Here is a 16,750-nt window from a genome sequence, read left to right as displayed (position 1 = left end):
CCCAATCTTCCAGGGCACTCACCCCCTCAAGTCCTCAGTATGTGCGTTCACTGCCCGGGTAGCGCTGCAGCAGTAGGGAATGACGTCGCAGCTCTCACTGACAGAGCACGCGTCTAAGATGGCTGCCGCATCGTGCAGGCCCCGCTGCCCGTCCCGGCCTCCTGAGCCGTCAGCTCACCAGAACCGGTCTGTGTCCTCCTGCTTGGGTCCAGGAGCGTCCTGGTGTCCAGGGGGGTCTCAAACCTGCCAGGTATGCCGTGATAATTAGGGGTATCTGCAGGACAGAGACAGGATTTTTGGGAGCTCTCCCAATGTGCGTTCTCTCTCCTCAGCTACATAGCCACACACCCCCATTCTTGGGTGTTTTTAGCTGTGTGTTTTAAGTCATTATCCTGTTGCAAGACCCATGACCTGCGACTGAGACCAAGCTTTCTGACACTGGGCAGCACATTTCTCTCTAAAATCCCTTGATAGTCTTGAGATTTTATTGTAACTTTCACAGATTCTAGACTCCTTGTGCCAGATGCAGCAAAGCAGCCCCAGAACATAACAGGGCCTCCTCCATGTTTCACAGTAGGGACAGTGTTCTCTTCTTGATAGGCTTCATTTTTCCATCTGTGAACATAGAGCTGATGTGCCTTGCAAAAAAGTTCAATTTTTGTCTCATCCGTCCGCAATGCCTTGCGAGACCTTTGATAACGAGGTCTCGTGATACTGTAGCGGTCTTGTGTGACTTCACGTCATCACAGGCCCTTGCCGCTGCCGCAAGGCATTACTGGGAACGGAAGCATCGCTGAGGCCCGGGAAGGCTGCGCGGAATGCCGGAAGGTGAATATAACGTGATTTTTTGCTTTTTATTCTTTTTTTACAGGGATATGGTACCCAGGGCCTTGGAGGACAGTCTCCTCTCCTCCACACCGTGGGTACCATCCGCACATGAGACGCTCACTTTGCGCATGGTGGGCATAGCCACATGCGGGAAGTAAGCGGATCTCATGCATTCCTATGGGTGAGGAATCGTGTCAATTCTTTGCAGAATCGCGGCGATTCCGAAAAAGTACGAGCATGCTGCGTTTCTTTCCGCGATGCGATTCCGCCGCGGAAAAAACACAGCATTAGTACAGCAAGTGCGGAATGCCATAGGAATGCATGGGGTGCCTTCAGTATGAGTTTAAGTGCTTTCGCAGTGTTTTCGTGCTGTAAATCGCGGCAAAATCGCTTAAAAAAACGCAACGTGGGCACACAGCCTTAATCTATTTAAAAAATTTTCTGGGCTCTTTTGCTGCCATTCATATTATTCGACTCTTTGACTTGTTATCAATTTTTCTCCTGCGCCCATGTCCGGGGAGGTTGGCTAAATTTTTGAATAATATGTGCAACTGTAGTCACAGGAACATCAAGCTGCTTGGAGATGGTCTTATAGCCTTTACCTTTAACATGTTTGTGGATAATTTTCTTTCTTATCTCCTGAGAAAACTCTTTTCTTGGCTTCCTCTGGTCCATGTTGAGTGTGATACACACCATGTCACCAAACAGCACAGTGAGTATCTGTAGCCCTCTATACAGGCCACTCACTGATTCCAAGACTGTAGACACCTGTGATGCTAATTAGTGGACACACCGTGATTTAACATGTCCCTTTTGTCACATTATTTTCAGGGATACCATCATTTCTGTCCAGGCCTATTTCATGATTTTTTTAAAAAAATTCTGTGGAAGCATGGTTGAAAAGCAATGTCTGACTTTCATTTGTTCATTTTCATAGATTTTTTATTTATCATTACTTTTGTCAGATTCAAGTAATTTATGTGACCATTGTGGGTTTTTCTGTCATTAAATGAGGGGTACCAACAATTTTGACCACGTGTGAGTGTGTATATATAATATACAGCTCTGGCAAAAATTTAAAAATTTAGAGACCACTGCAGAGTTTTATAAAAATCAGCTTCTCTTCATGTCTGGCAGCCATTCCATTCCAGTGTCAGTTGAATTCCAACCAGAGTACACCTCATTCTACTTAATGTGCTTCTGATTAGGTGATCCCCTGAACCAAATCTTATTTACGAAGGAAAGTATAAAAAACCATGCTGTGGTTGCATTGCCTGTGTTGCCCATAGCAACCAATCTCTAGGCATCTTTCATTTCAGCAAGAAACAAAAAAAGCCAGCTCACCGTTTAGAGAAAGGTGCTCGGAACCCCTCCTGATGAGATGTGAACAACCATTGAAATTCAAAGATTTGTTCCAGCTCACTTCGGTATAAAAGCTTTGATAAAGACCACGTTGGTGGTCGAAACACGTAGCCTGTCCTCCAGTGCTGTGTGATGTCCGAGGAACTTTGTCATGTTTTATTTTTCACGTAATAAAGAAGAATTTTTAATACCGAAGTGAGCTAGAACAAATCTTTGAATTTCCATCTTTTATTTCACCAGAGCTGTTTAAAAGATGAAAGCTAAGCTGTGATTGTTTGCTATGAGCAACAGTTTTCCTTGTAGACAGTTGTGGTAACTGAGACCTATTATTCTTATCATTTCTATGGTGTTATCGTCCTTCTGTAAAGCTGCAAATAACACATTTTATTACCGTGCCAACCAGACCACCCTCTGACACAGACTGCAGGGGAGCCCAGAATCAGAAACTTCTCTTTGTCTGGCATGAAGCATCTCATTAACTTAAAATTTCAAATAATGACTGAAAAAACAAACACAATACAGATTTCTCCAACCCAGGTATCATTTTAATCGGTGTAAACAGCGCCAACCTGACAATGCCTGGTTCGCTCTAAACTTATTATACAGCTACAACTAATGCCACTCTAAATTAGTCCTTCTTTACAATTTCTAACTAAATGGTATTTCCCTTAGGGGGCGGAGCTGCTGCACTGAAATGCTCTGTGCTGCGGGGACACTGCGCCTCAACCGTGTATAGATGGGCGGGAACCTGGAGATGACATACAGGTATATACTATATACAGGGGAGATGACATACAGGTATATCTATAATAATAAATGCCCTAAGCAGCTTCCGGTTGTAACAACTTCCGTCCAGTTGTAACCGGTGACGTCACCGCTCACCTCTTTCCATGTTAACCCTCAACACACACACTCCTCTCACCTTTCACCATCTCCACTCACTCTTTCACTCCACATACAACCCTTTCTCTCACTCCGTCTCTCATACTCACGCCGTCATCACCGCTGATCCACGATCCCCGACATCATCTTCCGCCGGCGCCCTCCTGGATCCAGACGTCCTCCACGCCGGCGACATGTTCTTGCGGCAACGCCATTTTGGATCGGCGATATCCCGCGATAGTCAAGATGGCGTCGCCGCAAGAACATGTCGCCGGCGTGGAGGACGTCGGGATCCAAAATGGCGTCGGCGAAATCTCGCGAGATTTCGACCGACGCCATTTTGGATCCCGACGGCATCCACGCCGGCGACATGTTTCTGCGGCGACGCTATTTTGGATCTGCAAAATCCCGCAATACTCAAGATGGCATCGCCGCAAGAACATGTCGCCGGCAAGGACGACGTCGGGATCCAAAATGGCGTCGGCGAAAACTCGCGAGATTTCGCCGACGCCATTTTGGATCCCGACGTCGTCCACGCCGGCGACATGTTCTTCCGGCGACGCCATCTTGACTATCGCGGGATTTCACGATACTCAAGATGGCGTCGCCGCAAGAACATGTCGCCGGCGTGGACAACGTCTGGATCCAGGATGGCGCCGGCAGAAGAAGATGTCTGGGATCGTGGAGCAGCGGCGATGACGGCGTGAGTATGAGAGACGGAGTGAGAGAAGGGGTCGTATGTGGAGTGAAGGAGTGAGTGGACGTGAGTGGAGATGGTGAAAGGTGAGAGGAGTGTGTGTTGAGGAGTGTGTGTTGAGGGTTAACATGGCAAGAGGTGTGATGCTGTCGCATCCTCCCGATGCGATAGCATCGGGCCATAATCTAGTACTATATACTGGGGAGATAACATGCACGTATATACTATCTACAGGGGAGGTAACATCCAGGTATATACTATATACAGGAGGAGATGACACAAGGGTATATACTATATACAGGAGGATAAGACACACAGGTATACACTATACAGGAGGAGATGACATACAGGTATATACTATATACAGGAGGAGATGACATACAGGTGTATACTGTTTACAGGGGAGAAGACATACAGGTATGTACTATATCCTGGAGGAGATGACACACAGGTATACACTTCATACAGAAGGAGATGACTTACAGCGACAATTTATGTGCAATATAATCATTATAGTTCGTTATAAAGTAACTAACCACAGTTAGATACTATGCCCGGGCGATGCCGGGCTCTTCAGGAACTTCTCAGGTACCATTTTAATTGGTGTAACAGCGCCAACCTGACAATGCCTGGTTCGCATTAAAATTATTTTACAGCTACAACTAATGCCACCCTAAAATAGTCCTTCTTTAAAATTTCTAACTAAATGGTATTACACTCCTACAAGGTTGAAATCTGCTTTCTCTAAGAGAAAAGCTGTATTATGCCTTAATGAGCAAGACTTACAGAGTACAGAAATGGAAGAAAGGCAAGAGCTGCTTCCTCAAAGGCCACTGAAAGGTCTAAGGGCCCCGTCACACATAGCAATCTCGCTAGCGAGATTGCTGCTGAGTCGCAACTTTTGTGACACAATAGCGATCTCACCAGCGAGATCGCTGTGTATGACAGCGATCAGCGACCGGCCCCCCTGCCGGTATCGCTGATCGCTGCAAGAAACCTCTGGACATTTTTAGGTCACTGATCTCCCACTGGCCAGCACGCATCGCTGCGTGTGACAGGCGGGAGACCAGCGATCAGCTGTAAAATAACAAAAAAATAAAAAATATTGTTATTATTCTCACCTTCCGGCGTCCCGCGCAGCATTCCAGCCTCTCTCCACGCTCCCGGTCCCAGTAATCCTTTGCAAGAATGACTACGAGACTTTGCGATCCCGCGAGAACGGACGTCATCGCTGTAATTCTCGCAAAGGATTACTTGGACCGGAGCATGGAGAGAGGCGGGAATGCTGCGCGGGACGTCGGAAAGTGAGAATAACAATATTTTTTATTTCAATTCTATTTTTGACATGAATATGGCATCAGCGCTAACGAACACAGCGATGCCGCGCACGCGGCGTGGCTGTGCTAATCGCTGGTGAAGCTGTCTGTTTGACAGCTCACCAGCGATCACATAGTGACTTACCAGCGATCCTGACACTTTGATATCGTTGTCGGGATCACTGGTAAGTCGCTATGTGTGACTCCAGCTTAAGAAGAGACAAGCAAGACTTGCAGACATGAGAACAAAAGCTGCTGGGTTTATGCCCACATTCAAAGTTCAAGGACAGATTTACCATTCAATTGGCTCACTTCTTCCATTACAAGGAAAAGAACCTCAATTTTTTCAACTCTGCTTCATCGGAAATGTAGAAGCAGAGGCTCAGCAGAGATGCTCTTTAATTCCAAACACTCAACTTGATATTGTCACTAACTTGCAGCAGTTCCTTCACTTAAACAATCCATATGTTCAACTTTTCAAGACTGCACTTGAATGCATGCCAAGTGATGATTACAAAGTTGTAATCAGAGCTGACAAAACACCACAAGGTGAGCATCAGCGGCGTTTTAATGCCCCCACATTTGATGAGGTACAGTTGTGGCCAAAAGTATTGACACCCCTGCAATTTTGTCAGATAATACTCAGTTTCTTCCTGAAAATGATTGCAAACACAAATTCTTTGGTCTTATTATCTTCTTTTAATTCGTCTAAAATTAAAAAACACAAAAGAGAATGAAGCAAAAAGCAAAACATTGATCATTTCACACAAAACTCCAAAAATGGGCCAGACAAAAGTATTGGCACCCTCAGCCTAATACTTGGTTGCACAACCTTTAGCTAAAATAACTGCAACCAACCGCTTCCGGTAACCATCAATGAGTTTCTTACAATGCTCTGCTGGAATTTTAGACCATTCTTCTTTGGCAAACTGCTCCAGGTCCCTGATATTTGAAGGGTGCCTTCTCCAAACTGCCATTTTTAGATCTCTCCACAGGTGTTCTATGGGATTCACGTCTGGACTCATTGCTGGCCACCTTAGAAGTCTCCAGTGCTTTCTCTCAAACCATTTTCTAGTGCTTTTTGAAGTATGTTTTGGGTCATTGTCCTGCTGGGAGACCCAACTTTCTCACACTGGGCCCTACATTATGCTGCAAAATTTGTTGGTAGTCTTAAGTCTTCATAATGCCATGCACATGGTCAAGCAGTCCAGTGCCAGAGGCAGCAAAGCAACCCCAAAACATCAGGGAACCTCCGCCATGTTTGACTGTAGGGACCGTGTTTTTTTCTTTGAATGCCTCTTTTTTTCTCCTGTAAACTCTATGTTGATGCCTTTGCCCAAAAAGCTCTACTTTTGTCTCATCTGACCAGAGAACATTCTTCCAAAACGTTTTATTCTTTTTCAGGTAAGTTTTGGCAAACTCCAGCCTGGCTTTTTTATGTCTCGGGGTAAGAAGTGGGGTCTTCCTGGGTCTCCTACCATACAGTCGCTTTTCATTCAGATGCTGACGGATAGTATGGGTTGACACTGTTGTACCCTCGGACTGCAGGGCAGCTTGAACTTGTTTGGATGTTAGTCGAGGTTCTTTATCCAACATCCGCACAATCTTGCGTTGAAATCTCTTGTCAATTTTTCTTTTCCGTCCACATCTAGGGAGGTTAGCCACAGTGCTATGGGCTTTAAACTTCTTGATGACACTGCGCATGGTAGACACAGGAACATTCAGGTCTTTGGAGATGGACTTGTAGCCTTGAGATTGCTCATGCTTCCTCACAATTTGGTTTTTCAAGTCCTCAGACAGTTCTTTGGTCTTCTTTCTTTTCTCCATGCTCAATGTGGTACACACAAGGACACAGGACAGAGGTTGAGTCAACTTTAATCAATGTCAACTGGCTGCAAGTGTGATTTAGCTATTGCCAACACCTGTTAGGTGCCACAGGTAAGTTACAGGTGCTGTTAATTACACAAATTAGAGAAGCATCACATGATTTTTCGAACAGTGCCAATACTTTTGTCCATACTCTTTTTTATGTTTGGTGTGAAATTATATCCAATTTGGCTTTAGGACAATTCTTTTTGTGCTTTTTCATTTAAGACAAATTAAATGAAGATAATAATACCAAAGAATTTGTGTTTGCAATAATTTTCAGGAAGAAACTGAGTATTATCTGACAAAATTGTAAGGGTGTCAATACTTTTGGCCACAACTGTAGATATTTTGATTGTGGGTAATGAGTTTCACAGCTGTGATATTGTGCTTCAGAAAAGGAACAATGGTTTGCAACGGGTGGCAGAAACTCACAGGTCCTATGATGCACTGCAGTATCCAATTAGCCATCCTGCAGCTGCCCAAAGATATCACTTTGAAATACCTCAGACAAATCCTGCAACAGGCAACCCTTCAGGGAAAAAAGTGTCGGCCATGGACTTCTATGCCTAAAGGATCATGACAAGAGTTAGAGTATGTGCACATGTTGCGGATTGCTGTGTGGAATTTTCTGTGCGGAATCTGCATCTCTTGGCAGAATCCGCAGGTCAAAATCCACTTGTTTTTTATGCGGATTTCCTGCGCATTTATTGTGGATTTAGTGCAGATTTCGCCTGCGTTTTTACACCTGCGGATTCCTATAATGGAATGGGTGTAAAAACACTGCGGAATCTGCACAATGAATTGACATGCTGCGGAAAAAAAACCACTGCGTTTCCTCACAGATTTTTCTGCAGCATGTGCACAGCAATTTTTTTTCCCCATAGAATAACATTGTACTGTAAATCACTTGCGGATCTGCAGCGAATGCGCAACATGTGCACATTCCCTTAGTGAGGAAAATCACATCCTCAAATGGAAAAAAAATCCAAAGTGGAAAAAAAGCCGGGCTGAATAAACCGCGCTGACCAGAAAAAAACCCACCTTCGACAGTCCATATTATAAAAAACTTCTTTAATAAGTCTACGCGTTTTGTGGCAAAACCAGCCACTTCATCAGGGCATAAAGAACAATCACAAATTCAGGATATAAATACAATCACAAACTGTTTCAATACACCTTTCTTTGACATCATTTCCTGTGGAAACGCCCATATTTCATATAAAACCATGTATATAAATAAAATGCTTAAATATTATGATTAAAACCCAATAACATTTCTATCAATATCATGGAAATATTATACACCAAAATAACAAAAAATATATATTATAAAATAAACTGCATAAAATATAAAATCAAACCCACCACTTCAGAACAACTCAAAACTGTAGTTCACATGTCTTAGCCCACTAGACCACACCAAATCCACATGCCTCCTCAGATCCTCATATAATTAACAAATACCCCACTCATTTTATTATTTCACCAGAATATGTCTAACAAAGGTCACTAATTTCATTTAAACCCATCAGTTGGAGTGTATTTAATCTATATATCCAATAAGTTTCCTTTCTTTTTAAATTTTGTATTCTATTTGGGGTATGTTCGGATACATGATCTATGGGAAGCACCGTCAGATACACAGAACCCTGATGGAACACTGCGCAGTGACGGGACAAACCATGTTTCATATATCCCTTCCAAATGTTAAGACTGCAGAGACCTGTGTGTCATAAGCAGTGCCTTCCCGCCTCCCACCAATCCCGTAATAACAAAACACCGACAAGCATGGATGGGTTGAACAGGTCGGTCACAGTTTATTAATTAATAAGCAGAGAGAGGCAAGTACAATTCACAACGTTCTCACAGCTGTAAGCCCGCGACCGCTGGGCATGTCTGCTGATGAGAGGTTACGAACCTTGCCCCCCTCTACACTACCGCTGTGACAGAATAACAAGATAATGTGAATAATAAATCTGCACAAAATCAAATATATATATATTCTTTTTTTTAAATATAAATTTTAAACCACATTTGCGCCGCACGTCTGCTAATCTATAAGGGAGGGAGGGTGGGACAAAAGCTTCTAGGTATCAGGCAGAGAGGAAAGAGAGAGACCCTCACCCCTAGCACCTGAATTTAACCCCTGAGGGTGTGGCCGGACGCCTTTTCCTCTCTTTCCGTTGGTCAGTGGGGCGTCCTAGTTATGGCATCACCGGGGGGGGGGGGGGAGTGGGAGGGGGAGGCACTGCACGGAGTTCGCTTATCATCAAATCCATGGGGGATCTCATTATTTATGTAGACAATTCTGGGAAGGTTCTTACTAGTAATTATTTCAAAAAGGTTGATGCCAATGGCTATGTTCACTATAATAGTGGCCATTATAAGCCTTGGCTTAAAAACATTCCCTGCAATCAATTTACTAGGATTAGAAAAAATTGCTCCTCAGATATAACCTTTAAGAAGGGGAGCAAAGTTTTATTAAATAGATTTCAAGAAAAAATTATCCTTCCAGACTGATAAAAAGAGCATATAAATCAGCAAAAAATTTGACTCTAAAGGATTTAATTTATTCCCGTAAGACTGATAGAGGTGTGGATAATTATTATGTGAATTTTATAACCACTTTTTCTGTGCAGAATTCTCAGATTCGTAACATATTGGGAAAGCACTGGAAAATTGTTTTAAATGATCCAGTTCTGAATAAGGTGGTGGATCAGAAGCCGGGGTTGATTTTTAGGAGGGCTCCCACCATTAAGAATATTTTAGCCCCTAGTGTTATCTCCTCAAGGGATATTTCGCTAAACAGTAGTATACCACATGAGAAAAAAGGCGCTTTTCAATGTAACAGGAAAGGCTGTCAGTGTTGTAGATCTGTAATTGATTCTACTGATAGTTTTCACTCCTTTAGTTATCCCAGTGGGGAATTTAGGATCAGATATAGGATGACATGTATGACCAGTTTTGTCATCTATCTGATTCAATGCAACTGTGGGAAGCAATATGTAGGTAGGACATCTCAACCTTTACATAAGAGGATTAATTCCCATAGATTTAACATTCGGAAGGGATATATGAAACATGGTTTGTCCCGTCACTGCGCAGTGTTCCATCAGGGTTCTGTGTCTCTGACGGTGCTTCCCATAGATCACGTATCCGAACATACCCCGAATAGAATACAACATTTAAAAAGAAAGGAAACTTATTGGATATATAGATTAAATACACTGCAACCGATGGGTTTAAATGAAATTAGTGACCTTTGTTAGACATATTCTGGTGAAATAATAAAATGAGTGGGGTATTTGTTAATTATATATGAGGATCTGAGGAGGCATGTGGATTTGGTGTGGTCTAGTGGGCTAAGACATGTGAACTACAGTTTTGAGTTGTTCTGAAGTGGTGGGTTCGAGTTTATATTTTTTTGCAGTTTATTTTAGAATATATATTTTTTGTTATTTTGGTGTATAATATTTCCATGATATTGATAGAAATGTTATTGGGTTTTAATCATAATATTTAAGCATTTTATTTATATACATGGTTTTATATGATATATGGGTGTTTCCACAGGAAATGATGTCAAAGAAAGGTGTATTGAAACAGTTTGTGATTGTATTTATATCCTGAATTTGTGATTGTTCTTTATGCCCTGATGAAGTGGCTGGTTTTGCCACGAAGCGCGTAGGCTTGTTAAAGAAGTTTTTTATTATATGGACTGTCGAAGGTGCGTTTTTTTCTGGTCAGCGCGGTTTATTCAGCCCGGCTTTTTTTCCACTTTGGATTTTTTTCCATTTTGGATTTGTTTCATTCATTACCAGCGGGATGCCAGAGACGACCGGACTTTTATGAGTGATTCCCAGTTTGTTGTGACTCACACAACATCAGCAGGTGAGTCTAACTGATTGGGCTTGCTTGCTATTGTGGTTCTTCTAGATGATACACCCTATGTGCGCTTTCCATCTTTGTTTTTTCTATCCTCAAATGCAGACATCTCTTCCACCAATTCATTGTTGACATGTATGCAAAAATTGAGAGTGAACGTCTTCTGTATATCTGACTAAATCAAATGAAGCTCAGAGCCGAGGAATACATTCATCTTAGAGATGCTGTGGCAAATGATTGTTATCACTAGTTAGTTACTCTGCCCGGGCAACGCTGGGCTCTTCAGCTAGTATTCAATAATGTCCATTACAACAGTATGGCATCATACAGTATAGAGAAATACTCACCCATGCATATTTCCAAGACTTTTCCTTTTTGCCCAAGCGTTTGTGATATTTGCAGAGATGCTGAAGTCAGTATAAGCTACCTCCGCAGTAGCGACGTTTCGGGACACACCTTTTTCTGTTTCCAGAGAAGCATCACAATGCAAATCTTAGAAAAAATGCTTCCAAATTAATGTTTCCTGAAAAATACAACGCTTTTCTAAATCACACAAGTTAGGGGTGGTGACAGGTTTGCTAGAACTTTCTTATTACAATATTTTGCACTCATACTGTAGATAATTTGAAATATTTGGGAGACCGATTTTAAAGATTTTAGCTTCATTGTTAGATTTTACTGCTTAGGGCTCATACTCACTTGCGAGAGACTCGCACGATTCTCGTACGAGTCTCTTGCATGAAGGCCTGGCACTGCCGCCGGCACTCAGACCGGAGTGTGCAGCTACATGTATTTCTATGCAGCCGCACGCTTCGGTCCCAGTGCCGGTGGCAGTGCCAGGTTTTCATGCGAGAGACTCACACGACAATCGTGCGAGTCTCTCGTAAGTGAGTATGAGCCCTTAACGCTATACTCATACAAATGAATGTAATATATTTCTGTGCAGTTCTAGAAGTCTAGGGGGCGATGCTGTATCTCCATGTGCCACTAATTTACAGTGCTCTTTGCTATACCTGGACCTGCAGTATTCATTTCTAAATCAGGCTATCCTGCTTTTATGCATATTCCATTTGCTTTCACAATAAAATGTGTATGTCTGTATCCAAATTCAGCATTACTTATTCAAAAAGTCTTTTTTGCTTTTTTTAAGTGGACAGACGAGCAGTGTTCACCCCAGGTCATGCAGACAGAATTCCAAAGTTCACAAACTCACCGTCAGCTAAAGGAAACCTTATATGGAATTATCATTGGATACTTTGACAAAGGAAAGGTGAGATACAAAATCTATGTGTATTTTTCAATATTTAAATGAGAAGTGCATAAATCAATAGTACAGGCTACTGTGAGAGGTAGTTATATATTTTATCAGAGAAATCTGCTTCTTTCTCTACTTGAGAACAAGTTATCCTGCTCCCTCATACCTCCACCACAATCCATTCTGAAAAAAAAAGCGCTGTGCTCCAGATGAAGCTATGGCCGGAGGGACCACCACAGTGCAGGGAGATTGTTGCTTGCACCTCATCTTGTGAACAGTAAAGAGTAAATTTATTGAAAGGCAAGGAATGAAGTGGATGAGGGAGGTGCAAACAGGGGTATGGCATGGCAAAAGATAATTTACAAGAGTTGTATTTAGCTGGGCCATCAAATATATTGGTCTGTAATAGTCGGCGCACCATGCTATTTCAAACAAACCAAACTAAACAATGAACACAGAATGTTACTACTCTAACTGTAGCCTACCAGGCCTCTGCTACACAGGCCACATGGCTGCCGTGTTCTGTCTATTGAAGCCTACCCTAGGCCCTAACATGTACAAATGGGGTTAAACTCACAGTAGCGTTGGGGACTCCAGTCCAGTCCCGGGGGCCCCCAGCAGTCCTGTACGATGGTGCGCACGTCTGTCTGGAAGATCCATGCAACGTGGTCTTCTGCTTGCTTGAGGGTCCTGTAAATTCCTTTCTCTGTCTCTTTGTGGCTTCTCACAATAGCACAGGTAAGCCACCTTTGCTATCCCAGAAGAGCCTGTACAATCTCACAAGTCCAGTAAGTCTCAGGCTGAGCGTCCTCTTTTCACAGCTCCATGCACAGCTGCTCTCTTCAGCAGCTTCAGCTCAGAACGCACACACACACTCTAACCCCCTCCCCTCTCCAGTTTTGGCACAACATCACACAGTCTTTTGCAAGGGAGAGCAGAACGTTCCAACACACCAACCAAGGGGGTGCTGACTCCTTAAGTGTCAGCGTGTCTCTTACTGTCCATAACAACACCACCCCCTTACACAGACAGACTGATGGCACCATGAGTAGACATGGGTGAACCCAAACAGTAAAGTTCGGAGTATGAACCGAACACGGACTTCACCAGGAAGTCTGTGTTACTGTTCGGATTTGGCTGCCCGAATGTTGTCATGTGCATGGCAGTGGGGCAAACACTGCTTCTGATCGGCGATGAAATCAGCCAGTCATAGAGCTGCGGTTCCCATGCTGTCAAAAGAAAGGGCATTCAGCTGTGTTCGGAGGTATAAAGCTTACCTCCAGTCACTGGTGTCAGCTGATGGGACAACTGCTCCCATCTACTGACACCTGCTGTCTTCAATAACAGCGAGAGCAGGAGCGGTGGATGGGAGTATTCATCTGCCGCTCCTGGTCTGTAAATAAATAATTATAAAAAACTGTGTGGGTTCCCCTATATTTTTGCTAACCAGCCAGACAAAACTCACAGTTTGGGGCTGCAACCCTCAGCTGTCAGCTTCAGCAAGGCTACTTAAAAAGAATAGAGGGGACCCCACGCTGTTTTTTTTTATTATTTAAATAAATAATTTTTAAAAATGCATGGGGTCCCCCCATTTTTGACAACCAAACTTGCTAAAGTTCATTTTTATCTCTTTAATGTACACTCTGTACCCCATCTTGCCTGAAAAAAAAGCAGAAATGTAGAAATTTTTGCAAATTTATTAAAAAGAAAAACTGAAATATCACATGGTCATAAGTATTCAGACCCTTTGCTCAGTATTGAGTAGAAGCACCCTTTTGAGCTAGTACAGCCATGAGTCTTCTTGGGAATGATGCAACAAGTTTTTCACACCTGGATTTGGGGATCCTCAGCCAATCTTCCTCGTAGATCCTCTCCAGTTCCTTCAGGTTGGATGGTGAGCGTTGGTGAACGGCCATTTTCAGGTCTCTCCAGAGATGCTCAATTGGGTTAGGTCAGGGATCTGGCTGGGCCAGTCAAGAATGGTCACAGAGTTGTTCTGAAGCCACTCCTTTGTTATTTTAGATATGTGCTTAGGGTCATTGTCTAGTTGAAAGGTGAACCTTAAGCCAAGTCTGAGGTCCAGAGCACTCTGAAAGAGGTTTTCATCCAGGATATCTCTTTACTTGGCCGCATTCATGTTTCCTTCAATTGCAACCAATCGTCCTGTCCCTGCTGCTGAAAAACACCCCCATAGCATGATGCTGCCACCACCATGTTTCACTGTTGGGATTGTATTGGGCATGTCATGAGCAGTGCCTGGTTTTCTCCACACATACCGCTTAGAATTATCACCAAAAGTTCTACCTTCATCTCATCAGACCAGAGAATCTGATTTTTCATAGTCTGGGAGTCCTTCATGTGTTTTTTTGCAAATTCTATGCGGGCTTTCATATGTCTGGCACTAAGGAGAGGCTTTTGTTGAGCCACTCTGCCATAAAGGCCCATCTGGTGAAGGGCTGCAGTGATAGTTGACTTTGTGGCTGAGCTCCACAGATGCAGTAGGAAGATGGGAGAAAGTTGCACAGTGATCTTGGGGTTATTCTTCTTCTTTACCTCTCTCACCAAGGCACTTCTCCCATGATTGCTCAGTTTGGCTGGACAGCCAGGTCTAAGAAGACATCTAGAGGTCCCAAACTTCTTCCATTTAAGGATTATGGAGGTCCCTGTGGTCTTAGGAACCTTGAGTACTGCAGAAATTCTTTTGTAACCTTGACCAGATCTGTGCCTTGCCACAATTCTGTCTCTGAGCTCCTTGGCCAGTTCCTTTGACCTCATGATTCTCATTTGGTATGACATGCACTGTGAGCTGTGAGGTCTTATATAGACAGGGGTATGCCTTTACAAATCAAGTCCTATCAGTTTAATTAAACACAGCTGGACTCCCATGATGGAGTAGAATCATCTCAAGGAGGATCACAAGGAAATGGACAGCATGTGACTTAAATATGAGTGTCTGAGCAAAGGATCTGAATACTTATGACCATGTGAGTATAACATCACCAAGTATTTACATTGCAGCAACATTTCAACCCCTTAGTGACAGCGCCAATTTTGACCTTAATGATCAGGTCTGATTTTTCAATTCTGTCTGGTGTGACTTTGTGATGATAACTATGGAACACTCCAACAGATCCTACTGATTCTGAAGGAGTTTTTTTGTCATGACACGATCTACTTTATGTTAATGGTAATTTAGTTGGCACCCAGACAGACTACAGAAGCTCAGAAGCTAGGACTGTCTGTCAGGAGTCGCTGCCCGCCTCTTCCTATCTGTGGTAACTATTGGGTCTGGCCTGTATTGTAGCTGAGCCATATCTCAAAATCCAGTGCAAGGTAAGCTGTAAGCCGAGCTCCTCCCTCCTCCTCCTCTCTCTACATAAAATCTTATAAGAAATGGCAGTTGCTACTGATGTCAGGAAAAATCTGCCTTAGCTGAAAAGAGATTTTACCCGTGAATCTAGAATGTTAAAAATGATAACTTTTGACAGCGAAAAACACAGATTTCTCTGATAAGACATATTACAAAGTTGCTTATATTCATATGTATTATTGATTTATGAAGTAAAAATTAAAATGACTGTTGCTATTTAACCTAGTGCCTCATTATTTAATTTTATTACTATGAATGAGACACCCAAGGACAATCCACTGATACTTCAAAGAAGACCAATGTTGCATTTTATTATGTGATTATGTTGCAGATGTGGGAGGAAGCAATATCACTGTGCAAACAATTGGCAGACCAATATGAGATGGAGATTTTTGAGTATGAGCTACTTAGCCAGTGTTTGGTAAGAAATTTTAGTTTAACAGTCTTTAGACCGCCACGCCATAAAAATAACTGTATTAACTGTAGAATAAACCGTATGTCTTTTTTTTTCTTAAAGTCATTTAGTGCATTTTTAATGTCAAGTCCACAAAATTACATGTACTGTAAGGCCCCCTTCACACATCCATTTTTTATGTCCGTATGCGGTTAATTTTTTAAGGATCGCAAATATGGACACACGCACACTCATTGTATTCAATGCTGGTGCACAAACATCAGGGTGTTCACACGGACCACATAGGAAATGCGTGCAGCACACATGCACACTGATGACACACGGATAACATCCGTGTGGCAAGTACTGGCATCTGGGAAAAGCTTTACAATCGTCGCTGTTCCCAGGCGCCGGATTCTGAATCCAACTTTCATCATTGTCTCCTCGTCTCTCTGTGATCAGCGACCCCAGGCGGCGCTGATGAGACTTGTAGTCAGCACCTGCTGTGCATCGTGTGCATTAAATAAATAAATAAAAACAAGGTCCCCTTTAATTTTCCTAACCAGCAGAGAGAAAGCTGACAACTGTCAGCTGGTGTTAATATTCTGAGAAGGGGCAAATAGCCATAAAGCTTACCAGTCTATTAACAACAGCTCACAGCTGTTTGCTTAGCCTTGACTATTTAGTAAAAAGGGGAACCCAAAAATAAAAATGAAGTGGGGTCCCCCTATGTTTACTATCCAGCAAAGGCTGGTTAGTAGCCACACAGTCAAAATTAACAAGGACACACATACAGAGAAAAGTATGGACAATAAAGGACGTTTTATTTAACTTGCCTGGGTCACTGTCTCATTTAATTCACTGGCGGAAACACTGCTGCCATTTACCTTTA

General features: G+C 42.9%; 1 protein-coding gene across 1 annotated transcript in view; it reads left to right on the top strand.

Annotated features, from left to right (window-relative positions):
• DOCK2 (dedicator of cytokinesis 2) overlaps positions 1–16,750 on the top strand; it is a 1,017,649-nt gene that overhangs the window by 780,117 nt on the left and 220,782 nt on the right. The window contains exons 38-39 of the mRNA XM_073573729.1: positions 11,990–12,109; positions 15,796–15,885. Coding sequence (XP_073429830.1) covers positions 11,990–12,109; positions 15,796–15,885 — 210 coding nt within the window. The remainder of the gene's footprint in view (positions 1–11,989; positions 12,110–15,795; positions 15,886–16,750) is intronic.

Source organism: Dendrobates tinctorius, unplaced genomic scaffold, assembly GCF_039654945.1.
Source record: "Dendrobates tinctorius isolate UK_male_01 unplaced genomic scaffold, ASM3965494v1 ptg000036l, whole genome shotgun sequence".
NCBI lineage: Eukaryota > Metazoa > Chordata > Amphibia > Anura > Dendrobatidae > Dendrobates > Dendrobates tinctorius.
The sequence above is the reverse complement of the archived record's forward strand: the minus strand, read 5'-3'. Positions and strand labels throughout refer to the sequence as shown.